Source organism: Pygocentrus nattereri, chromosome 26, assembly GCF_015220715.1.
Source record: "Pygocentrus nattereri isolate fPygNat1 chromosome 26, fPygNat1.pri, whole genome shotgun sequence".
NCBI lineage: Eukaryota > Metazoa > Chordata > Actinopteri > Characiformes > Serrasalmidae > Pygocentrus > Pygocentrus nattereri.
The window spans coordinates 15,667,243-15,693,751 of NC_051236.1; the positions used below are offsets into that span (position 1 = coordinate 15,667,243).

Consider the following 26,509-nt stretch of genomic DNA (forward strand, 5'->3'; position numbering starts at 1 on the left):
CCCTGACCAGGTAAGCATGTTGTGCTGCAACGATAAACATTTCTGGGAAAGACTCTGAATGCTCTGTCAGTTACCTTTGTAACATAATTAGATGGAAGTTGATCTGTGTAAGTAGCAAACTTAATGCATCATGTTGCCTTGATGTTGTGAGTTCTCTCAATACTTTTTTTACAGTGTAGCTTTCACACTGTAATTAACTCTGAAAGTCATACAAACTAGCCGAGCAAACTTTCAAAGCAGTTTTACTGCCCTCTACAGCACACTGCACATAGTAAATCATTTCCCGAAGCAGACTGACCTACCTGGCTGATGCAGCTGTTGCGTCCGAGCGTGCTGCAACTCTGACTGAAGTCATCATCATCCCAGCGAGGGAACGGCGAACTTCCTGATCCAATGCAGTCCAGATTATCCAGACTACGATTACCCGAGAACTCACGCAGAGATGGAAGACAACTGAGAAGACAAGAGAAGAAAAGCGATGAGAAAAGAGAGAAAGAGAAGAGAAGGGGAAAGAGGAGATGAAACGAGGAAATGAGAACAAGAGAAGAGATGAGGACAGAAGATAACAGGAGAAAGGAAAAGGGAAAAGAAGATGAGAGCAGAAGATATGAGAAGAGAGTAAAAGAGAAGAGTAAAGAAGAGAAGATGAAATGAGAGAAAAAAGAAGAGAAGAGAAAACACATAATCTTCACATTCTGACTTCTCCCTTGAACACAAAGCAAATGGAAACAAGTAAGCCATGAATAAAGCTTTAGCAGTGATATATGATCTATTTAGCCACCATGCTTTTCTGTGCACCCAGCTGTTATTTAATAACCCAACAATCCATTCATAGTCTTCATTCACCATTTCAAGCCTTTTTGATATAAATTCGATTCATACCTAGAACAGATAAGCAGTATTGAGATACTGATCACACTCATTGACTGAAACAAATGTAAAGTCCTATTAGAGCAAGCGTCTTTTCAATTAGATTAAACAGAAGCAGAGCACTGTCCAATCAAATTGAAGCAACATAGACAATGACCACTCAGCACAGGGGCAGAATCCTGTCATTGTCCAATAAGAAGAGTGCTTAGCGTTTTGGGCAAGCTTGAGCGAAAGCCACAAACTCTAAAGAGGCTTTCCCCTCATTTTTTTTTACTGACCTCAGACCAGATCTGGCTCCATCCTATTTACAGGTCAGTTCAATGAGGAAAGCCACCCAAGAGTTGTAGAACCCAGAGCCATTCTTATTCATCATCTCATAATTCGAGTACTGATTTGGGCCAGTTCTACTCCATGGAATCTGATCTTGGGTCAGCACTCGTATTCTGAGAGGAATACAGACCCTGGTCTCTTAATGAATGGAGCGCTGCAGTACAGTGGTGTGGCGCCTCCCAGTGTGCTCAGTGAGGAGCTGCAGTCAGCCTCCTGGTCAAACAGACTCCTCACTGCACTGACCTTATGGAGCGTCCAATTTGCTGCAGGGTAGCAATGCTGCGGAGGGGAGACCAGAGGGCCTCCAGATCCCCCTGTAGCATCGCATAGTCCAGTGGACGGCTGGGGGAGGGAAGGAGAGGTTACCAGGTGGGGGTTTTGAGGGAAATGAAGGTAAGAGGAGCAGGAAGGTAAGAGAGGTTATTCATAAGGAGGAATGTGGTGTACCAGTGACTAGGGATTGGGAAAAAAGTGGATTATAAGTAGGTACTATGGGATAAGATGATAGAATGTATACAGCTGCATTTTTATTAGGTACACCTACCTAACATACCAACCATATGGAAGCACTTGGTAGTTATACAGTTACTGACTGTAGCCCTGCACAACATGTCAGAGACTAAACCCCATCCATCAGTGAAAAGGGACCACCACTGCTGACAAAATATTATTTATGCGATGGTGGACCATTCTCAGTACAGCAATGACACCAAAACAGTATCAGCATGTTAGTGGGTTTTGTGCTGGTATTAGCAGCAGCGTTGCTAGGGTTTTAAACCCTTTAAATATAAAAGGATGTGGGTGGGCCCCTATTTAAATTCCTCTCTCCCATACAACAGCATAACTTACATACTGTGTTACAGTATTGATATTTATGGCATTTGGAAGACACTCTTATTCAAGCAACTAACAATTTTTGTAAATTGCAAAGGTCGGTCAATGTAGAATTAGGATTTCCGGGATCTTTGTATAACATTATGTGCTTGCCTGGGTAGGGAGTTGAACACCAGTCTGCCATGAGGAGGGCAAAGGTGTTACCCGCTACAAACCATATTAATTTCAGAGTGGTTACAGAATCATTCACATTTAAGTTCATTTGTAATAAATTTTAAGATTAATAAGCGGATAATAACCCAAACATTCAAGGTTTTGACATTGAACACCTCAGTGTCGCTGTTGTTTTGAAAATAGTTCAACTACCAAAAATATCCGTCCAGCAGTGCTCCTGTGGAAAGAAACTGGTTGCTATTGAAGGCTTAGAGATGACTAGTACAAACAGTACAAGGGAAAAGGTTATAGGCTCTAACTGTACACCTACAAGGTGAACCAACAATGCAGAGGTTTCTAATGAAGTGACCAGTAGCATACATAAAAACTCCACAATGCTGTGGTATGTAGTCTGCTCGTACCAGTACAACTCCCACTTCCATGTCAGCATTACTGCAAATACAAATAGTCCACCACCCAAATAATATCTGGTCAGCGGTGGTTCTATGGTAGTCCCTTTCCACTGAAAGAGGAAGAAAGTGTGGCTGACAAATTGTGCATCAACAATTGGGCTACAGTCAGCAGCTATAAATCTACAAAGTGCAACTATATCTAATAAATTGGCCAATATGTCACCACAGTGCATATGGAAAGTGAAGTCAGGATGAAAAGGAACACTGGCATGTGTCTTCCCTGTTGTCACTGAGGTGTGTGTGCATTTTATATCATCCAGATCAGCTCTTTATTCCATTTCTGTCACTGTATGTCTCATCAGGGAATAAACGCTGCTGCATTATGACAAAACCTCAAATGTGAGTGAGTTACCTTTTATCCACCAAACAAGAGAAAAACAACACAGCTAATCCATGTCCGTTGCTTACACATTGTTTTGCTGTTTAGAGGGAAGTGTGGGAGGTAGCATGTGGTAGAAGGAGGAGAGATTAACTGTGCTAATCTAACACATGATTGAGCACAGCTTGACTGACCGAGTCTTTCTATGTGTGTGTATGTGTGACTAATTCTGCATCTTACTTTCTGGAAGGGAACTGGTCACTGAGGGATTGCTGCGTGGCCCGTAGATAGCTCTGTCTGCGGGCAGCGGATTTGGGAGATGGTTTAGGGCTTCCATCCGAATCGTCGCTGTCCTCTAGGTCCCCCATGGCCTTCACGTAGCTGCCGCTGCGCATCCGCCTACAAGGGATCTCACTGGGACCACCACTCCGGCCTAGAGTACCACTCCACTCACCCATAGAAGGCATCTGCACACAACAGTGCATAAATGATTGTACTTATAATGATTCATAATGATTGAACTATAAAGGCGGGCAAAGTATCCAGTTTTTCAAAGAAGAACTAAGGAGTAGGAGTAAAAAAACAGAGAGAAAAATCTTGAGACTGGGATTCCTTTAGAACAGTACAGTGGAACATTTGCTAGATGCTGTGCTCTCTTTTTGCTGAAAAATAAAATGTTAAAGCTCTGCATGAAAAGTGTTAAAATGAGAAATGTGAGGAACAACAACGCAGTTCAGCAGTTCCGAAGTTCCAAACTGACACTTTTTCCTCCTAAATATTCTCAAGGCAGTAAGAGTTATTATTGAAAAATACTCCAATTTTACTTAAGTGCACATAGCTGAGTAAATGTTAAACTATTATATTATTATATTATATTAAAATATTGTCATGTTGTTGCACATTATCAAGAAGTTGAAGCAGCTTAGAAGGTGTGTGTGTGTGTGTGTGTGTGTTTGTACCTGCACATTATCCAACTGTGTAAACACCTAATGTCCAGTGGGAAGAGCATTTACATCCCAACAATCAAGATTCCATTACATCTTTAACATAATCATTACCAATAACATGAAGTCATATACTGCTTTGAGACTGACAGTCCTGCCTGTTACACTTATTAACTCTGCCTTATTGGCACTGATGAGATAGATGCAAGTTTATTATTTCACTGAGAATAATTTTATATTGGAATATTACCACAGACTTCTTTATGTTACTTTTTGGTGTTCCCAATAAGCATGACAAAACATTTTGTGACCTAAAGTATACTTTTAAGAGGTGACAGTCCTACCATGCTCATACAGTGCACATACAGCACCAACAGTACCACTGTGAAAAAAGAACACATACAAGAAGGCATCACATCCAGGATCTAATTCTGATTCTTATCTTAGCCTCTCACACTCACCCTGCCCCGCACCTGTAGGTAATGACAGGCCAGCTCCTGATGGCACGACTTGGACTTGAGCATGGAGCGGTCCAGGGTGGCTGAACCTTTCTGGCACATCTGTCTGCTGGGCCCCAGTGTTAATGTGGACCAGGGTCCGCCTTTACTGAAATTACCCTCCACCATCGCCGTTCTCCCACCTCCTCCTCCCCCTCCACCTGGGCCTGGTAGCGCAGGGAGCCCCTGGTGCTTCAGGTCGTTGTTACTCTTCGAGATTTTGAGCGTGTGCTCACTGATGGTGTTGTAGCCATGCATCAGGTACTTGGAAGCCGCTTGGCTATCCAACCCCGACGCCCCCTGCCGGCCCAGGGTCATCATGGCCATGGGGTTTCTGTAGTTGCTGATGTCACTGTCCAGGTCATCGGAGCTCCAGTAGCCAGACATGTTGGAGCGTGGCCGACGTTTGGCTGTGCCCTCACTCTTGGCCCGGTCTTTGCTTTTGCTGCGCCGGTGCTGTTTGTCCTCACTGCTGCTGCCGCCTGAGCGCCCATTCATGTTACCTTTGACAGCAGAGCTTTCCAGAGACTGGGACTTAGCGAAAAGTTTCTGGACAGAGTGGACCAAGTAGCGGATCTTTCCAGGACTGTCTGTACGCTGCTGCTGCTGCTGTTTGGTCGTCTCCACGGCTGTGCTACGATGGAACTGTAATGTGCTGAAGCCATCCTGTTGCCCCGGCAACTGCTTCTCAAATTGGTCAAGGAGGTTTGGGGGCAACCGGTTCATCTTCCCTGCACCTAGAGGGAAGAGAATTGAGTTTTTCTATTCTTTGATCTCCTGTCAAAGTTCTCTAAGGTTACAGAACTGTTTGAAAATGAAATGTGGAGATGATCAACCTGAGGTTTCATAAATACACATAGCATACTAATATAATAATAAGTGGATGTCATTTGTGATGCCACAGAATAACCTCTTTTGGTTTTCTAAACAGACTTTTAGTGGAAAGTGCTTTAAAGCTGCACAATGTATTTTTTTTTTGTAAAACTGAAAGAAATATTACTGCTTCTTATTACTGAGTTAGGAAAAAGACATGGTGAAATATGGCATGCATACGTTGATGAACGTCATCTGTAAAGGCTGAAAGTCTTTGTGAAAGTATTTCAGACTGTGCCACAAATCTTAATGCTCTCGCAATCATCAGATTAATCTGCTTGGTGGAGGGTTCTGAAGCTGAGCTGACATTACCAATTGTGTTGTGTGCAATTACACATTTCCATCAGAGCGGTCTCCAAATCTACACATCTTATATAGTACAGCTTTAACTATAGAACTATTTTTGTAAATGAGTGTAAAGAACTTTTATACAAATTACCAAAATACCAATCGGAACCAAACTGGATTTTTGTTTTTTGGGGATCAGCAAGCAAGTCAACATTTAAAAGTGATTTTATTGTGTTTAAATGCTATTTTGTATTTGTGGGTTTTTTCATATCAAAAAAATCTTGGCATAGCTGTCTTTGTATAGAAGTGTGAACTGTTTTCACAGCAGGGGGTTCTCACTCGTGCTCTTTCACGCCCCATTACTCACTAGCAGCTCAACATGGTGTTTCACACTTTTCATACACAGAGAGCTAACAGTGCCCTAGTTATTTCTTAACTGAGTAGCGTGGAATACATTTAATTTGATTATATGAATTACAAATATCAAAGTCCACCTGCTCAATGTCTAAGCCAAGAACCACTTAGGAGCTTTTTGAGAGTGTACCACAAATCTATAACTATAACTACTACCATATTGGTACCATAGTGGTACTTACATATCTCTCTGTCAAAAATGCAAATCTAAATAATCAGTTAATATTGATGATGGTAAAAATGCAAACAAACAAGAGAATCTGGCCATGATGGAATAAAATTGCAGGAACACATACAGTGTGAAAGACTATTCTGAACAAGCCTGAGGTAAAAACGCAGACAAATTGCAAAACAGAGCTGTAAATTACGAGGGCAAAAAAATCAAACACATCCCTGTGGCCAGAACCCATTATGATTAACCTAGGAATAAACTACGTAGGAAAAACAACTGTCCTTGTCTCTTTTAGGGTCCTCAAAATAAAGAAAGGCACCTATCCACTCTGTAGACAAGAGAGTTTACTGCTGTGCAGTCCTGCAGTCTGTTAAATCTCTTCACTACATTAGCACAAACATTGAGAGCCTCAATTCAGGTACTATGCTAATTCTTACTCTAATACACTATGTACTATATTCCTGGTAAAATAAAAGGTAATAATATTTTAAAAAGTTATCTCATGGTCATTAAGTTGCGCCAAGTTTAGCAACTGGTTACTACATCATATTTATTTTTAAACATCCTTAGCTGCATATTAGCCTAGCACCACGTATAAACACAATTATTAACTCTAAATTTTTTTCTGATGTGGCAAACAGTTTGGTTCTTTGAGATGACTGACTTTTAGATGAACATTGACAGCTAACTTTCATTGAATAGGTGATCTATTTTTTTAACACATTTAATTAAAATAATTTAATAAACAAAAGGGTAAAAAAATAAACAAAAATGTTTAAAAAAAACGACCCCCCAGATCTTCCTGGAACATTCTGGCTCCACCCCTCTTTAGTCCTAAGCCAGCCGTTGTATTAGTTTGGTTCTGGTTTTGTTCTTGGTGATTTACATGTAATTCTTGTCCATATTTCCAAGTGTGCCTCATTACTTCTTCTGTGTTTTGACTTTTACCTGCTTTTATTTGTTGATGACTGATGGATTTTGCCTGTCACTTGATTCCTGCCTTTTGAAATTCAACCAAAGATACTGACATTTGTTTTTCTTAAAAGTAACCAACATAATGTGTTTTTTATTAATTAGTTGATTAGGTAGACTAAGGCTTTATTCAAAATTAAATGGCAAAAAAATGTTGCTAACTTTGCCAATTTAAGCAGCTATTATGCAGTTTGCAGTATGTTGAGTATTTAGTTCATTATATCCTGCTGAATTTTCCAGAGTAAACCCACTAAAGTGACAAGTGTACTAACGAAGTACTTGATTTAAGATACGCAGATCCACTGAGGAAGTCCTTACTCTACCTGATATGGTTGCAGATCCACTGGTGATCATGGTGGTGCGTCCCACTCCGAGTCCCATGCCCATTCCCATACCCATGGACATGGAGGTGCCCAGGGTGCCCGTGCTGATGCCCCCGATGCTGTCTCCTCCGGGGGGCGAGAAATCGCCCTGCTCGTAGTGTGAGTTGTAGTGTATACGGGGGAAGGTGCTGCTGGAGGACAGCTGGTTGTTTAGAGGAAGTAGGCAGTCTGGGGGGAGACCAGGGGAGGGCGAGGGGGAGAAGTGGTGGGGATCCAGCGCTCCGTAATGATCCATGGCTCCAGGCAGGAGGTAGGGTGTGCGGGACAGGGTGGAGGAGGCAGAGGGAGGGTACAGGGGGTCCAGGTGAACGGGAGAGCGAGGGGGCTCACAGTCGGAGAGATGACGGGAGCGCTGGGGGGTGTAGCCTTTCATGGCGGAACGGGGAGACCCCCCACCCCCCTAAAGCAGCAGCATAGTTCCACCAGGGAGAGTCACACACCCTGGAGAAGACATCCTGGAGAGAGAGAGAGAGAGAGAGAGAGAGAGAGAGAGAGAGAGAGAGAGAGAGGAAATTTCAAAATGTTCTAAATCTTTATTTGTTTAATTTTTTGTTTTAGTGATGCTTTCACAATAGTATAATAAAGAAAAAACAAAGATGGGCAGAGAGAGAAGGATGGAGTGAAAGGGAAGAAAGGGAAAGAGGGAAAAGAGAGAAGGAAAAGGAGTGAGAGAGAAAAAAGGGAGAGAGAAAGGGCATAAAGAGGAGGACAGAGAGTGAGTAGGATGGAGAGAGTGATAGAGAGACAGAGACAGGAAGGGGAGGAGTGAGAGAGCGAAAGCAGAATGAGTCATCATGTGTGTCAAGCTGGCACAAAAATGGCACCAGCAATTTCACACACACACACACACACACACACACACACACACACACACACACACACACACACAGAAGTGACAGAAGTTTAAAAGGCAGTAATTCAAAGCTGTGCCTTAATTTGACATGACTGTTAACTGACTGGCCAGATAAAATATGACTGTGCACTGCTACACACATCTGTTACACAGAACACTTACACACACACACACACACACTTGTTTTACTTTTGTAATAAAGCTGTTTTGTGATGCTTTATAGACCGAACTGTCTGAGAAAAAGGTGTCCAACTGTCCAACCCTTTAACTGACCCACAAACAACCTCACCACCTGCTTTATGTGCCATCTGACTGCCAGCCACCTGCCTCACATACACACACACACACAAATGTGTGTTTTTATACCTTCTGGGGTCAAAGTTTGGAATTGGAATTATTGCTGCTTTTTAAACTGAAATAATATCTATTCTGAGATTGTTTATCACTTTTAAACACGAGGTATTCTGCATGCTCATTTTAGAATATTTTATATAAAATGAATGCACACTGTTATACAGCGTTTTCATGGTGTCTGTTCATCATTTTGGACACATCTAAAATGTTCAAATTTTTACAGCTTCCTATTGATTTAGTAAAATTGAAGAGTAGAACAGTAGCATCATAATAGAATCATTTGCATTTATCTACAACATTTTGCATGAAAACAGCGATCCCAAACCTTTGATCTGTGATTCCTAACTTTTGCACACTAGTTTATGATTAACATATGAATAACACTGTATGATTGTGTTATTGACATATGAATTACATTGTGTTAACATGACAAAATGAACAAAAAAAGTTATTCAATTCATGTGTTACCCTTGTTTCCTGTCACACACACACAAATAGAGACGTCCTCCATCAGCACTTAAATTAAAGGCCCAACAGTTAAGCACCTATTTTCACTGTATAGCCGTGTCATGTTGCAGATACATGTTCAGTCCTTCTCAGCCTCCATCTTTATCTCTTTCTTTCTCAGCTTCATACTGCAGGTTTTTGTCCTGCATGCTGGCATTGTAGTGCAGTACAGAGGACTGAGGCGATGGGAGTCTACTACCCCATATTGTGTGCCCAGACTGTCTGTGCCCTGCTACTTGGCATGCTGGCATGCTGGCACCTTCCAGAGAGGCGGAGGGATTAAACACTATTCTGTCACTTCACCCACTAAATGCATGACAGTGACTGGCACAAAGCAATCAGTGGCTTCTCATAGAGGAGTTAGCCTACTACTCAAAAGTTTGGGATCAACATTTAAAAGAATGGAATCCATGTTTTCAATAATATACAACCAATTCAGTCACAGATAAATATATAAAATGCTAGCAACATGCCAGTGTAATTAATAGGAAGCGAAGAAGCTGAGAAAAATCTGTACAGCATCAGTGATGAGGTTGAAAGAGGTGAAAGGGCGGTTGAGATAGTGTAGTGGGTAACACCTCTGCCTTCTACACTGTAGACTGGGGTTCAATCCCCACCTGGGCAAACACCCTACACTATACCAATAAGAGTCCTTGGGCAAGACTCCTAACACCGCCTTGGCCTGCCTATGTAAAATGATCAAATTGTAAGTCGCTCTGGATAAGAGCATCAGCCAAATGCCGTAAATGTGATCAAATTGCAAGTCAGCTCTTTTTTACGTAGTTTTCCAGATCTAAATGAGAAGCCGTTTATCCCACTCTTCCAGCACTCCTGGTACTTTTTCTTGTCTGTGGCCATCTCTACAACCTAGCATAAAGAAAGGCATAAAGAAAGGATGTTTTATATTAGTATTATATATATATATATATATATATATATATATATATATATATATATGTATGTATTATATTATGTTCATGAGCTTTTTCATCTTGTTCATATAATCATGAATTCTTTAGTAAAAGTTTTAACTTAAAGTGTAACTGTCAATATTATTGGAGGAGCCTGTTAGCTATCTTTGCTTGTTATGGTTTCTTGCCTTTTACCTCATATTCAACCAATTTATGGCTGCAAATCACTTCTACAAATATACGCTCCAACTGCTGTTTGTTGTTTATGGCTACGATGGATGTTCAGTCAGAACTTTAATAAACATATAACATTAACAAAATCACAAGATTAACAAACATTTAGATGATGTTGGGTATCTGTACATCTGAACAAAACTGGTCTAGTCAACCCTACACAAATAATACCAAGAAACAATTACAGTGTCTTATTATTTTATAACTTCTTGTTGTTCCCAAAATGCATGAAATATTTAATGAAACATTCTTGGTCTCTGATTTACACCATTTGTGTGAATTCTAAGAAATAAATAAAAATTAAGTGTTTATATGATATTATTGCATCTAAAATAATTTTTAAAAGTGCAAAATACTATAAAAAGTGAAATTTACAAACATTTGAACAGTTTTACTAACAGTGTCAATGTGTAAACAATATTTGCCATAGAGAGAGAGAAAGAGAGAGAGAAAGAATGATAGCATTGACAAAGCCTAATAGGCCACAGGAGTAGTATCAGTGAAAGACAGAACAAAAACCTGAAGCAAAAGCTGCCTATCTGCTACACACAGAGGCAAGAAGTGCACGTTTTCCTGGAAAGGCGGTATGATCTCTTATTGACAATACCTCAGAAGCTACACTTTCAGGTGGGAACACACATTACTGATGCCAAATTCCTGCGGGAACCCAGTCAGGAAGAGAGAGATGGAGGCAAGGTCCAAATCAGCTCCAAAAAATAGCTGCAGTGTTAGAGGAGTTGGCGCTCTAAAGTTGACAATAGCATTAAATATTAAGGATATCAAGGTTTACTTCTCATTTTCTCTTTTATTCTCTTTCTGAAAGAGATACGCACACACCCTTCTTGCTTGCCTGCCACAGAATGAAGATGCAGATCAGGTGCACTCACCAAGAAGGAAAATAATATTTGAGCTCATCTGAAGTCTAGTGCAGCCTAAGAATGATGAATAATTGAAAAATATTCATTTCTGTTTTAAGACTAAATCCACAGTGATTATGTCTTTCAAAGCCCAGCAAATCTGCCTGCGTCTGGGGACAGAAATAAAGAACAGTGTTGAGGAAAAAAGGAAAATGGGGTAAAAAGCTATGCCGTTTCAGTTAATTCACTGTTTGCTGTTTACCAGCTAGCAACCGGCGCATGAATTATGCATAAAGTGACAGTCAATTCATTCATATCCACATTAACATAAGATTACATTCGCTATCACAGGCTACAAAGCGAGATTTCATTTAGCTTTTACAGTATATGGTATACATTTTAATATCCCTTCTCCTGATAAATAATTGGTCTGCTGTCATCTTGCGCTTGTCTCTTCATGATCTTCCTCACGTCCTTGATATTGTTCATCTGCAGACTTGGATTCGTTCAGGATCATTAAGTGGCTATTTTGAATTCAGCCACTCAGCGTTGGCCTGAATATTGTACTCAATCAGTGATAACCTTGAATTAGCCTGATGCATTCACTTATACATCCCACCATGATAACTAACCTAATCTCGACAGAGAGAGAGAGAGTATTCAGTGTGGGTGGTTGGGTAAGCTCAGAGCGTACAGACTGTATTTTTTTTCCCAGCAGTCACCATCTGCTGATGTAATAATCACACAGGTGTTTTCTTTCATAACTAGCACACACATAAACAGTAGATAAAAAAGGGAGACTACACAAACTGATATGTATGAATGTAGATATTTTAAATCTAATATCCTTCTGGCCTTCCCCCAAATGTAGTCAATCAGCCAAGACATGCTTACTGTCTGAAATTTCTAAAATAGACTTGATTAGGCGGCTTTTGACACTATGATATACCATTAGCTATAAAAATGAACACAAGTACCTAACACACCTAAAACAGTAGCATCAGCATCATCTTAGCACCTAATTTTGTCTGTGTTTTAAAACAGTGAAAATGCCAAAATGCAGGGCAGTGATGCTACAGGACCACTGTGTCTACAGATTAGCATTCTAGTTTATTACAAACACCTGATTCAGTTAATCAACTAATTAGCAAGACCTTTAGAGTTTTAAACAGAGAGAAAACGCTAATCTCTGCAGAGCTGTGGCCCATCAGGAACTGGAGTCTGACATCCCTGTGTTATGGTAGGAGCCCCAAAATACAGTTAGCACAGGGATCCTTAAGGTTCATGGATCCATAGACAGGTGTTTACCTCAATCTTTTGAAGGGGAGCTTCAGTTGTAAACCAAGTCATTTTAAATGTTCTGACAAGAAATGTACCGCCTCAGATTTCTTTACAGTGGTGATGGGAACCAGGGGTCATAATGTCTAAAAAGCATACAGTCATATTATGTAGCATCCAAAATGAGAAAACCAATGAACACACACCTGTTTCTTTTGGTAAGGGAGCTTTTTTAAATTTTGTTTTGTGTATTTGTATTTTTATCATTCAGTGCATCATATACAGTAGTATACAAAAGTTAGATTTTCTAAGTGAAAATCCTCTACAGACACCCTTCTGCATAATTTAATGCACAATTACTGATTATTTGCTGAAATGAAGATGTTGGGGAAAGGAATAAAGCATAAAATGTGGCCTGTCCAAAATGTACATTTTTTCCCCAACATGTTAAAACTCAGACCATAAGTAGAAGAAAGGCAGTGTTTCAGTTGCCGAATTGACCTGGGGTGTTCAAAGTTTTTCATACAGCAATAGTATGTCATGAAGTCTCACAAAATACAACTCAAACATGGTTTGAGCTGTTATGGTTAGGTTAGCATAATGCCTAGCTGACAGATATTAGCTTCCATTACTCCTTAGCTATATTAGCCTTGTAGCTCCAGAGTATAACTAAAGAAGCAAACTACAGACACCAAAGACGTCTTGGTCAGTTACATCTGGGGTAACATATCTGAGATGCATTTCAAATACATAATTTCATTCCAATATACGTTCCACAATCATTGCATTAAGCAAAGCTTTTCTTTATTGAGTGAGACTGAAAACCAGGTCTCACAAAAACTAGGTTGCTTTGAAGCAAAGTCAACAGACTTAAAGTAACTTTTATAATTACTAAATATACACTGCAGAATCGCAGTCGTGTATTGCCAGGGTTTGGATGTAATGGAATACAAGTATTTGGTAAACATATGCAGAATACAGTCCACACACATTTTGAAAAGGTTACTAGTTACATTTTTTTAGAATATACTTTTAGAACATTTTTCCACTAAATGAAGTCAATCAGTGTGGAGAAGACCGAATGAATGGACCTCTGATGAGGGTCTCCTGGTACATTTACAAAAAGCATCACAGTTTTTGCTCAATTCATGAGACAGGTGGCAGCCCTGTTTGGGGGTCTGAATCAGGCGAAAAAAAGGTGAGGATTTTGGAACTTAATTCACACGATAAGCAGTATTTTTGGGAAACATTTTAACAGAACGGTTCCATGAAAAAAACTGCCACAATAACAGTGAGGTACAGTGTGAATTAAGTAGCAATCACAACAGAGGTTTTTCCACATTATCAAGATGAATTCTAAATGTATTCTGAAATTATTCTGAATATGTTACTTTTAATGTAACTGAATGTACTGTATTCAGGCAGATGTATTCTATCCAATTGTATGTACTGCCTCTTATATACTGCCTTTAGGACCACTAGAAGGAGCAGAGTGTGAGCAGCAGTGCTTTAGGGAGAGGGATCAGCGAGGCTGTGCTACAGCAGACTGGCTCAAGCTCTCTCTGCTGTCTGTGCAGTGTTGTACTCTCTCCAGATGACAGAAGGTTGTACAGAGGGACTCCTCAGAGCAAGTCATTCTCCACTCCAAACAGCAGGGGGTGCCAGGGGGCAATGCATAACATTTAACATGAAAATTATACACTGTACACCCATACACACACTTGAGAGTCAAAGACTTAGTTTGCTTGTAAATGACACACTTCAGTTCTTTAGAGAGACCGTCTGAATCTCACAATGAAGAATTCATAATCATGTCCAAACTCAGCACGAGCAGCTTCACAAGGATCTCAGTGGAATACTTCATTCATCACGCTAATTACAGTTAGTTTATCTGTTAGTATGATTTCACTTGCATAATGCTAGATGCCCCCATGCTAGCTTTTATTAGAAATGTCAATGTTTGGGAAACACACAAAGATTATCTAAGCTGCTTATACTCCTGGGTCGCTGGAGCCTATCCCAGGACTCACTGGTGGAAGACTGAACACCATGAACAGGCCATGGATCACTTTTGTGGAGTTGTGCAAGTTAAAACAGACACAAATACATATACATTCATACACATATTCCTCTCTGTGGGAGGAGACCCATGCAGAGAACATGCAAAGTCCACACAGAAGGGACCTGGCTGTCCATGCCTGGGAACCAAACCCAGCCCCTTCTTGCTGTGAGGCGACAGCACTACTTACTGCACTGCCCACATAATTTTGTGGAGCAATATAATACACAATTATACAATATATATTTATATTAAATTATGTCAACTATATATATTTATTATTTAATGTTTTAATACATTCAGTTACATTGAATACAATTAATTACATTCAGTGTTTTTCACCTTGTAGCTTGTATGCTTATTATATACTGCAGGCTTATTCCAAACTCAGAAAATAAGAAATCAAGTATCATTAACTGAATCTTGACAAGCAAATATGAGCATGAAGCCAACATGAACATGAACACTCGCTAGCTTTTTTAAAACCGGGAGGCAGTATCACTTACAGTGACAGTGATGACAGAGCAGACCAGTCAGGCTTTGTTAGTGAGAAGCAGCCTCACTGGCTGCGTTGGTACAATAGCAGCGGTACTATTGTGACTGTTCAGTAACGTTGTTTTATTCTGATGTATGTCAGTGTAAAATGGTCTTATGTGCTGTATGTCCCCTGGAAGTCAGAGATTGTCTATCATAATGAGTTGTGAGAGCAACAGGTTAACAAATCTGGTCTTGTAGTAGTCTGTCTTGCACACTGTAGTGTTTTCCCAACTGTAGTGTGATACCCAACTCAACACAAGTTGGCCTAATGAGCTGATGGACGAGGTATGTTAAAGCAGGAAAAATGGCAAAGAAAAATATGCAGGGCAGGATACTACAGGACAGGATGTGTCAGGCTTCAGTCCTGATTGCATACAGCTCTACAGTATAGCATTCTAGTTTAATATAAACATCTGAATCAATTAATTAACTAATTACCAAGACCTTTAGAGTTTTAGACAGAGAGAAAACGCTAATCTCTGCAGAACTGTCAGAGTCTGACATCCCTGTGTTAGTGATATGGTAGGAACCCCAAAATAGAGTTGCCCAGGGATCCTTAATGTTCATGGACCCATAGATCTATAGAGCTCCACCTATTTTTCAAAATTTTGTAAACAAAGTCAAAGTGTTCTAATGGGAAACGTACTGCATCGGATTTCTTTAGAAGGGTGGTGGTTATGGGAACCAGGGTTCAAAATGTCTAAAATGCATACAGTCATATTATTCAATAACAAAATGTGAAAGCCTGTCTCTTTTGGTAAGATAGCTTTTAAATGAAACTCTTCAGACATCTGGCTCTTATCAACATTCAACAATTCTGACTTTTTGAAAAATCTGTGGAATTCCCCTCTTATGCGATTTTCCTTGACATAAAAGTGTTTTACAAATGTTTTAGTAGATACTGTTAACTCCTCAGTCCATACAGTGCATGTATGGTCACTACACTGCCAAAACATCCCATTGTTTTTGTGATGCAATGACAAAGAAAGTTTGGGAAATGATAATGTAAAAATCTATTATGTACTATTTGGGTGCATAAAACCGCACAGATCTTCTTTATAAGAAGAATAAATAAAATACATAGGACATGGGTTCTTTAATTATCAAGCTTTGTTTTCCATGAAGTGACTAAATAAGCCGTAGTGTATGGACTCACAAAGAAGCTTAAAGGGCTAATATGGCCCTGCTCAGAAGGAGCCCCTGTGGCTCCTGCTCATTCTCTCTGCTGCTCGGGGAACGATGCAGCTTTACAGCACAAACTCCTGACTGCAGGGATGCCACATCTATCCAACAACACGCCTTGCTGAGTGTATGTGTCAGATCACGTCCCTGCAGCAGGAGCACGCACACACACACACACACACACACACACACACAGACACACACACACACACACACACACACACACACACACACACACACACACACACACACACACACACACAGACACACACACACACACACACAGCTGAGCAGCATCATTTAGAGCTTTAGTTTGTCACAGCGTATCTCTGTCATACAGCAGAGAACCCATCTGCTCCTTTCCTGTTCATGTGTGTGTGTGTCTATGTGTGCGTGTAATGTAGCGAGAGAGAGAGAGAGAGAGAGAGAGAGAGAGAGAGAGAGAGAGAGAGAGAGAGAGAGAGAGAGAGAGAGAAAGAGAGTTTATCTCTCACACTGAAAGTGTGAGGCTGGTGCTGTGATAGACAAGCAGAAGATGTAAAGGAGGGAAAAATGCACAACACAAAGGTGACAGGAAAGGAAGACAGACAGGGAAAGATTAGACATGAGGACAGGGCAGAAGGAACATTATGTTATAGGAGAGAGAGAAAGGCGCTCAGTCTAACCTTGTCCTAATTACATTCTGCAGCAGTGCCATTTTTGCCCTAAACTGTCTCTCTCTCTCTCTCTCTCTCTCTCTCTCTCTCTCTCTCTCTCTTTCCTCAGTAGTAAAACAGTAGTAAGACACAAGGCACAGCCACCAACTATGTTACAGTACAGTGCATAAGTAAATGGACGGTGACACAGTTATTATAGTTTCAGTTCTGGCTTTTTACTCATGTTGGTTTTGAAATTAAACAACACTTGTGAAGTTAAAGAACAAACTGTTAGTCTTTTATCTGATCCCATGCCTTCCTGTTGAAGTATGTACGGGAATAAACTAATGAGACGTTAAATGTAACATGTTTCCCTTAATCCACACATAACACTCACTGCAACCTTAATCTCAACCCAGAACATAATTCTAATCAAAACCTGGTTCTAATTCTAACCATAACATTAAAACTACTGAAACTTCCTTCAAAGTTTACCAGATAAAGGGTAATAATTTAAGCATCTGCAGATCACGTATAGAAAACTAGTCAGGTAAAACTGGATCCAATTCAAATGCAACACGCTGGAAGTCAGAACCCGTGTCACTGTCCTGTCACAGACTGTCGGCACCTCATTTATACTAGAACTTATTTAGAACATAGAACTTCGATATGGTACCTTTCAAGTGAGCTGGTGCTAACCAAAAAACTGCCATTAGAAACTCAGGATGTAGATTAGTTTAACTGGTTATCTAAAGAAAGATCCAATCCTCAATCCTCTTTCAATATGCTTATCTTTTCTGACACGAGACTAATGAAATTTTAAGCATATCAGCCCTCAGCAAAAAGGCTTCCAGGAAAGTGTGTAAAAAAACTGCCCCCTAAAGCACCCCCCCCATCCCTTTTTATCTTCTTTTAACTTAGTGCAGAGATATCAGAATCAGCATGACATCCTTTTATCCACCACCAGGCTTTAGGGGTTAGCAAGAACCACATGATGCGTGTCCTCTGCATCTTTACCGGGGGGCTGCTGTTTGTGAGTGTTGGCTCATGCTGTACTTGCACTGCACAAAAATATAATAGTTTGACAGAAGCTGTGAAACAAAGAAGCTAAATATGGTGAACTTTCCCAGAGTGAAACTAAACAGCTGTACAAAAGTTAGGGCTGTGCTTAAGAGCAATGCATTTCTAATAAAGTCTTAACCAGTGGAAAACACACATGCACACATGCAGAAATGTGGCTATTTCTGCTGTTTAGTTTGCTCGTCTCCCCCAATAACAGGATTTCTCAGTGCTGTTGATGCATTTATTTTAAGCTTGCAGAATGCGATCTAACAAATATGGTAGACTGTAGATTGTTATTTAATTGTGCCACAAATAATGTTTAGGTATCAGCAAAAACAATAAAAAAAGGACTATAAGTCATATATCAGGTGTGTTTTATTGCTACTCTGATAAACCCACTTTAATAATTGAGCCTTTGCAACGAAACAGTATATGTGACAAAAATCATATAAGCTGGTATGGCACAGTTTGATGTCCTGTATTTAAAATAAAGGAGTCAGTAAAACATAAAGAAAGCGTAGTTTGGCTTTTTAATGTAATATGTTGAATAATATAAAATTGTTTTTCATTGAAGGGACTCAATTAATTCTTTCAAATCCAAATTGTGCTCTAAATGAACTTGATACAAAAACATCACAGTACATCCAACAATAAAGGAAGCTTTGTGCATCTTGTATATAGTGTTATACAACAGTTCTCTTGCCACAATCTGTTTGGGAAGCATTCTACCCATGCTATTATTTGTGATAACAGCATTTTTTTTCTCAACAACTGTATCCTTTTGCTGAGCACCAAGTACTAAGAAGCGACTTGCTTTACAGAACAGATAACAAAGTTTCTACTTCAGCACATACAAACACAGTAAATGGACACTTTTAGATAACTTCTAGAAGATCATATTTGACCTGGAACCCATTTGGCCATATCCTGAAGAAGAGAGTAGCTGCAAAGACTACATCAAATTCTGAACGTGTTAGTGTCTCAGATAGCTACAATGACTGGAAAACAGCTCGGCAAACAAGATGGACTGTGAAATGACGAGTGGAACAAAATCTAGCAAATATTGAAAATGCCTAGTTTAATCTGTTGTTGACCGTTAATCAAATCTGAAACAATGTTCAGAGCTTCTTTGCTTTATTTTTTCTTTATTTGGTAGACGTGATGTATAAAAGGAGTAGAACACCAGAGTTGAGTGAATAATATAACATAACATGCTCTGATTCTACACACTGACATGGTTCACTGAGATTCACAATTTTCCAAACTTTTGTGTCGACTGCAGCAGTGGAATAAACCAGATGTAGATTTTTTCCAGAAACACAGGCATGGAATGCTTGTATTTGAAGCCCAGATGTATACAATCATGTGCACCAAAAAAGCACTTTATTTGAAACATTAGCGTGTATTCAAAACAAAATAAAATAGGGGCTAAAACCAGTACCCACCCAAGGGCAGAAATGGCACTATCATTACAGCTGCTTTTACACTGCTGCATGATGCTGGGCCATGTGCTGTCCTAAATTCTACTGTGGAATGACATAACATGTAAAGACAGCAAAACTCCTCTGGCTAAATGTGCCATCAGCAAATTCTCAGAATGGATTGCCATAATGTCATTTAAATGTATTATTGTCCTTTTCTTCATAATAAGCATAAAAATCATTAATACCATGCTGATGTATCATAGCTAGCTAGCTAAACGTCCCATTCCATCTTAAATGGTGCAACAGTTACATTCTGGTGTCTCTGGCATCGGAAATGCTGCATCATTTAAGGGTGAACAGAAAATTTCGAACAAGAAGCTATCGAATAGCTGATTTCAGTTTATTTCACTGAAGAATTAGGGGCGGGTGATAATAAATAATTATCATCTCCCCCTCTTTGAAAGCATATGATGTCCTAAATGCAACTAAAGACCAGCAGTGAGGTTGCTGAAATTTACCCTCCTCTGCTGTCACTGCAGACCAGCAGGGTCGCCTAGAGAGCACCGCTAGTAGCCTGTTAATGAAGCAGTGTTCTTTTTTATTTGAGGGTTGTTGTATGTCATAGGGAAAGATTTCAATCACTACCCCTTGTAACTCAGTTCCAAGGGGCAAGGTGACACTCGAAAACAAGGGATAGGGATAAAATAAGAAATGGGATTAGGCCTTAATTTATTTGCAATTAGAAAATAATATAGTTATATATAAATAATATAAAATATAGTTTTACCAGGAGTGCAACATGTATTGTATTTTCAACAACTCACCAAATAATCTCTGCAGACTCTGCAAGCAAAAATTGCAAACATGACCAATATAATGAAATATAATTTAAAGAGGAGCCTACGAAAACAATGACGATGGACATGCTGCAGTTAGCCAGTGAGTGTTTCAAATGAAACTGAAGGGTTACGTCACATGGACTGAGGGCTGACTCTATTTCTGTCTTCTGAGTAAAGAGACAAACACTGGGGTAAACAAGAGCTTTGTGTGTGCATGTGGCTTCGGTCAATGACAAGTTCTGCAGATATGTCAGCTCCAATGCATAATATGTGTGCATGTCATAAGAGAGACATAATACCACTATCCTGGGAAATAAGCCTATAGGGAGGAGCCGACTACTAAATTGACTCTGACAATGTGCTATTGTCAATAATACTCTAATGGATACCTGTCAAATGTGTCATCACAGGTTAAAATATTTCCATGGCAACATCTGGATATAATGCATAGGTTTCTCTCATGCTTGTATACTGGTATGCTTTCCAGTGTCAGGGTGTGTGATCTGTGTGCGATCAACCCACCAGTACCACTCACAGCTCATTCAACCACAGGAAGAATTTTACAGGGCATAAAATGATAGGTCTAGATGCCCCTGACAAACAGAGCAGTAACACCTACTGAAGTACTCTGTACTTACATTTGGAGTTCATCACACAGGTGCCAGGCCCCAAATGAACTGTCAGTTCCCTGTTGAAAGAGAAACACAATGATTTATTAGCCTCCAAAATGGAAAACTTTAAATGACTACATCAGCCTTAAAACAGTTCCATTCAAACCATCAGTCTGCTGTATTGGACTACAAGTGACTAGGTGGGCTGGTTTACTGAACTCTGACTAAGTTTGAGTTGTAATGACTGGTTAATATTTGTGACGTATGTGACTAATATAAGTTGGATATAAGGGAAATCCATATATACGGTATATTGCCAAAAGTATTCATTTACCCATCCAAATCAGTGAATTCAGGTGTTTCAATCACTTCCTTGGCTATAGGTGTATAAAACCACCTAGGCCTGCAGACTGCTACAAACATTTGTGAAAGAATGTGTCGCTCTCAGGAGCTCAGTGAATTCCATCATGGTACCGTGATAAGATGCCACCTGTGCAACAAATCCAGTCGTGAAATTTCCTCACTACTAAATATTTCACAGTTAAACTGTCAGTGGTATTATAAAAAAGCGGAATGACAGCAACTCAGCCACAAAGTGGTAGCTATGTAAAATGACAGAGTGGGGTCAGCGGATGCTGAAGCGTATAGTGCGCAGAGATCGGCAACTTTCTGTAGAATTAATCACTGCAGACCTCCAAACTTCATTTGGCCTTCAGATTAGCTCAAGAACAGTGCGTAGAGAGCTTCATGGAATGGGTTTCCATGGCTGAGCAGCTGCATCCAAGCCTTACATCACCAATTGCAATGCAAAGCGTTTGAATGCAGTGGTGTAAAGCACTGCCACTGGCCTCTAGAGTAGTGGAGATGTGTTCTTTGGAGTGACGAATCATGCTTCTCCGTCTGGAAATCTGATGGACGAGTCTGGGTTTGGCGGTTGCCAGGAGAACGGTACTTGTCTGACTGCATTGTGCCAAGTGTAAAGATTGGTGGAGGGGGGATTATGTTGTGGGGTTGTATTTCAGGAGCTGGGCACGGCCTCTTTGTTCCAGTGAAAGGAACTCTTGATGCTTCAGCAGACCAAGAGATTTTAGACAATTTCATGCTCCCAACTTTGTGGGAACAGTTTGAGGATGGCCCCTTCCTGTTCCAACATGATTGCGCACCAGTGCACAAAGCAAGGTCCATAAAGACATGGATGAGTGAGTTTGGATGAACTTGACTGGCCTGCACAGAGTCCTGACCTCAACCTGATAGAACACTTTTGAGATGAATTACAGCGGAGACTGCGAGCCAGGCTTTCTCATCCAACATCAGTGTCTGACCTCACAAATGTGCTTCTGGAAGAATGGTCAAAAATTCCCATGAACACATTCCTAAAGCCTTCCCAGAAGAGTTGAAGCTGCTATAGCTGCAAAGAGTTGGCTGACATCATATTAAACCCTATGGATTAAGAATAGGATGTTACTCAATTTCATATGTGTGTGAAGGCAGATGAGCGAATACTTTTGGCAATATAGTGTATGTACTATATTTAAAATACATCAATTTCATGTATCAGATTTCCAGATGGGGATAAACTGCAGTAACACTTGGTTCTCTACCAGCACAACATGTGGACCACAGGCACAATGGGTGAAGATTATAGGCTCCCTTGTTGTCTGTAAAGGGACACTCCAGCCAAAATGAATCAAATCACCATCTGTTGTAAAAGTTCTCATTCACCTCCTACAGTGGTGTCATGATCGTCTTGGGAATGAGATTTACCACTTTGAAGAAATAACTTTCTGATGTTGAATGTAGAAGATGGAAGTAAGAACTACACCTGCTTTGAGATGGAAATATGTAGCCAGATGGGCTGGTTGAAAAGGTTTTTTTCTTTTTTTTCTTTTTACTAACTGGCTAATGCAGGGAAGCCAGATGGTGACTGATACTGCTAGGAAACCAAATATCACATCTGTATTAATTAGCCTCCACTTTTGTTTTCAACATTCCCAATGACTGTATGATCCATTTGTGTAACGCATGCTGGATACTGTAGTGAGAGAACACTGATGGAGGAAAAACCACAAAAAGGATAAAAATCATGAGTTCTGTCAAATAGATGAGACTGAAAGATGCAATACTGTGCTACAGAATATTACATAAGAAGACAAATAACATGCTGCAAGCTTGTTTTAGGCAAGAAAGCGCCTTTACATTTAGACATTTTGTTGCAACTAGCACTGACAAGTGCGACAAACACTGGACACAACATTCTGGGAATCTGTGACTGAATGTCAAGGGTTTAACACTACTGAACAAGAGGTGGACCATCATGCCAATCAAGTATTTTCTGTGCTTGTGTATTTCAAAAGTATATTGTCTGTTTTGAATGTATTTCCACCAATTCTGTAATATGTTCCGTAATAATTGCCACTATTTTTCATTCCTGTGAGGTCTATGACTCCAAGCATTGTTTTGTGACACAGTCAACATGATCCATAAACATGTCTTGTTTCTATGGGGCTGGTTTGAAATTTAAATATGCACAACAAGGCCACATTGCGACTGCTCCAAAATGGCGTCTCAGTGTCCTAGTTTCATCACGCTGTTACCAACAAGAACAGAAACAAAAGCTCCTTCTTGGCTCAGCCCTGAATTTTCAAACAAGGACTATTAACTCATCCTCATACATATTTAACACTATACCACAGCACCTTTAAAGCTACACCAGGGACTTGTCAAAGCAAAGTAGTTGAATGTGTGCATGAGCGCATGGGTGTGTGTTTGAATCTACAGGGGACATTCTGTGTGTTTGTTGCAGATTAGGTGGTCTCCATACAACTTCTGTTGTGAAAAAAAATCTGCATTCTAAAACTAGCAACATTTATATTCACAGTGAGCATAGTGAAACAAAAATACAATGAAATATAGGAAATCATATATATTCAGTGAGTTCACTAGGGGAATGCATTGTTCATGGAAGGAGCAACAGAAACACAATGCCAGAATAAAGCACATTCAAATGTATGTATGTCAAAGTGCAGGAAGGACAGATTATTGCTGAATGCTTAGGACTGATTATAAAATACCCGTGTATAAAATACCCCCCCCCTCTCCCCCCTGACCCTGAGGGAGAAGCGACTTAGAAAATGTCTGTGTGTGTGTTTATCAAATATTTTTACAATGTGTAAAAATATTTTTAAAAAATGTGTTGAATACATTTAAAAAACACATTTCTTTACATTTGTTGAATTTTTTTCAATTGTATGTTGTTTTAAAAAAGTTAAATAAAATGTGTTTCAAATGAGTTATAAACAAGATATCAAATCATAACTGCATTTCCACAGTGTATCAATATTCATAACATTTGCTATTGCAATGTTATTAAAGGTCATTAGCTGATACTTAAATTAAATTAAACTTAAATTCCAAACAATAAAGTGCATTTTGGCTATTGACATACATTTTCATTTCATTCCTTTTCATTTAATTTTGTATGGTACATTTCCAGCTGTTATATTCCCCCTACATTTTAAAGTAAATGTATTTTAATGTATATTTGTCTTCTATAGCAATATATTCTGAAATACATTTTAGTGTTTGGAATGTATTTCTGTGTGGATGTATGCATGTATTTCAATGTATTTTAAATATGTAAAAATATATGTCCATATATTTTTTACATATGGGACTCTTTCTAAAAGGCAATTGTAAAGACAAATTGTAGGCCAAAGTATATGGATGCCTGACCATCTCACCTATATGAGCTTGCTTGACACCCCATTCCAAATCTCTGGCATTAATACTGAGTTGGCGCCTTCACCAAACTTGACTGATGGCACTAAGCATTCTGGTAGGGAGCATTCTCCTGGCACCCACCAAACCCAGATTTATCCATCAGAAAACTAAATAACTTTAACATAATGGCTGTTTTAAATGGAAATGTTTTTATCTTTTAAACAGTACAGTATATGGATGTCACAAGGTTTTATTCTGGGCAATATTGGCTCATTCATTATGAAGTGTTCCCATAATGTTAAAGGCAGCTAGTGTTTTCAAATGGAATGAGAAAATAAAAAACAAAAAAACTGAAACAAGGTTTTGATATGACAGCGAGGATATTTAATGTAATGTAATCAAATGTTTCTGAGTGTGTATGTGCGTAGTCCTGCGTATTTATGCGCGTGCGCAGGCGCCTACTGTAATAACTGATCATATAAATCATCCCACAAACTTAATTAGGCCATTGATTCTAAAATAATAAGGAGGCCATAATGAGCAGAATAAATGAATCAGGCTGACAGTGGTGACAGGCCATAGAGATTGCTTCCTATTCACCACAGCCAGGATAAGTAATCCTATTTTAGAGTCGGGGCCATGTGCTTCCAATCAAGTGCTAAGTGGACTCACACATACACACCACACACACACTCTCTCTCTCTCTCTCTCACACACACACACACACACACATGCACATACACACGTACACACACACACGCACACACGTACAGAGATGTGAGCTTCAGTCAGCCTCAGAACAGAGTAGAATACAATGCTCTCTCTCTCTCTCTCTCTCTCTCTCTCTCTCTCTCTCTCTCTCTCCCCATCTGCAGTGGCTTTGTCAGCAGAGGGTGAGTTTGAAAGGAACAGCAATTAGTAAGCAAAATTAAGCAATCCACTTCATTTCTCTTATTACTGTCTTAATGTGAACACATTAAATGTCACTCCATTTTCTGCTTGCGTTTACTTCATAATGACGCAGAGTGCAGAACGTCTTAAAGGGCAATGCAGGAAAGCGAAAGATGGTAAAAAATAGTAACAGATGTAGAAGGAGATGCTGGGAGCATAGACACAAGGTAAAGCATGTTTCCTTTGGTAGTGCTTTTTTAGTAAGATTATCCAAGCTGTCTATGTAGCTAAAGCAATATGTGTGATACACACCAATTAGCCATTTCATTAAATCATTGCCCATTTTATTCTTCAATCATTGTCCATTTTATCAGTTCCACGTTTCATATAGCTACACTTTGTAGTTCTACAATTACAGACTGTAGCGTGTCCGTTTCTCTGCATACTTTGTTAGCCCCCTTTCACCCTGTTTTTCAATGATCAGGACCACCACACAGCAGGTGTTATTTGAGTGGTACACACCACCACCACCACCACATGAGTGTTACTGAAGTGCTGAGAATGATCCACCACCCAAACAGTACCTACAGTAATAATCTGGTAACTAGATTCCAACCTGTATCGCACAGTGGAGACCATCTTTGTGGACTTCTGCAAGTAAGACATGTTGTGTTCAGCTTAGCTGGGAAGTGTGAGCTCAGAATTACCTAATTTTCAACCTATAGTCGGCAGGTGTGAAACAAAAATGGCCGTGTCTGTGAAAGTGAGTAAAGTCAGCAACATGCTAGCCAGCTAGTGTTAATAAAATATGCAATAATGTTCATTATGTATTTACCTTCTCAAAACAGCAAACTTTACAAAACAGCAAACTTTACTCAGTGCTATGTATTTAAGTAACTACTGTGTCTGTGCGTTGCTGCAAAGCAAATCTCGATTCAACTGAATGCATGATGAATGTCAGTGCGGTTCTATAAAATGCTGCCATCCAAACTCTGGCGTGCATGAAATAATTGGACTATGACTCTATGAGCAT

The 26,509-nt window shown here is 39.7% G+C and overlaps 1 protein-coding gene across 4 annotated transcripts in view; it reads right to left on the reverse strand.

The window, feature by feature from the left end:
• Nucleotides 1-26,509, reverse strand: part of dlgap4b (discs, large (Drosophila) homolog-associated protein 4b) — a 177,499-nt gene that overhangs the window by 29,088 nt on the left and 121,902 nt on the right. Inside the window, exons 3-8 of one of the 4 annotated variants that reach the window (XM_017697911.2) lie at nt 20,893-20,942; nt 7,463-7,977; nt 4,397-5,157; nt 3,220-3,446; nt 1,444-1,542; nt 303-453 (exon numbers count right to left, since the gene is read on the reverse strand). In XM_017697911.2, the coding sequence (XP_017553400.1) occupies nt 303-453; nt 1,444-1,542; nt 3,220-3,446; nt 4,397-5,157; nt 7,463-7,895 (1,671 nt within the window). In that variant the 5' untranslated portion in view covers nt 7,896-7,977; nt 20,893-20,942. Of the gene's footprint in view, nt 1-302; nt 454-1,443; nt 1,543-3,219; nt 3,447-4,384; nt 5,158-7,462; nt 7,978-20,892; nt 20,943-26,509 lie in introns of all 4 variants that reach the window. The other 3 variants (XM_017697910.2, XM_017697914.2, XM_017697913.2) reach the window with 3 other exon arrangements.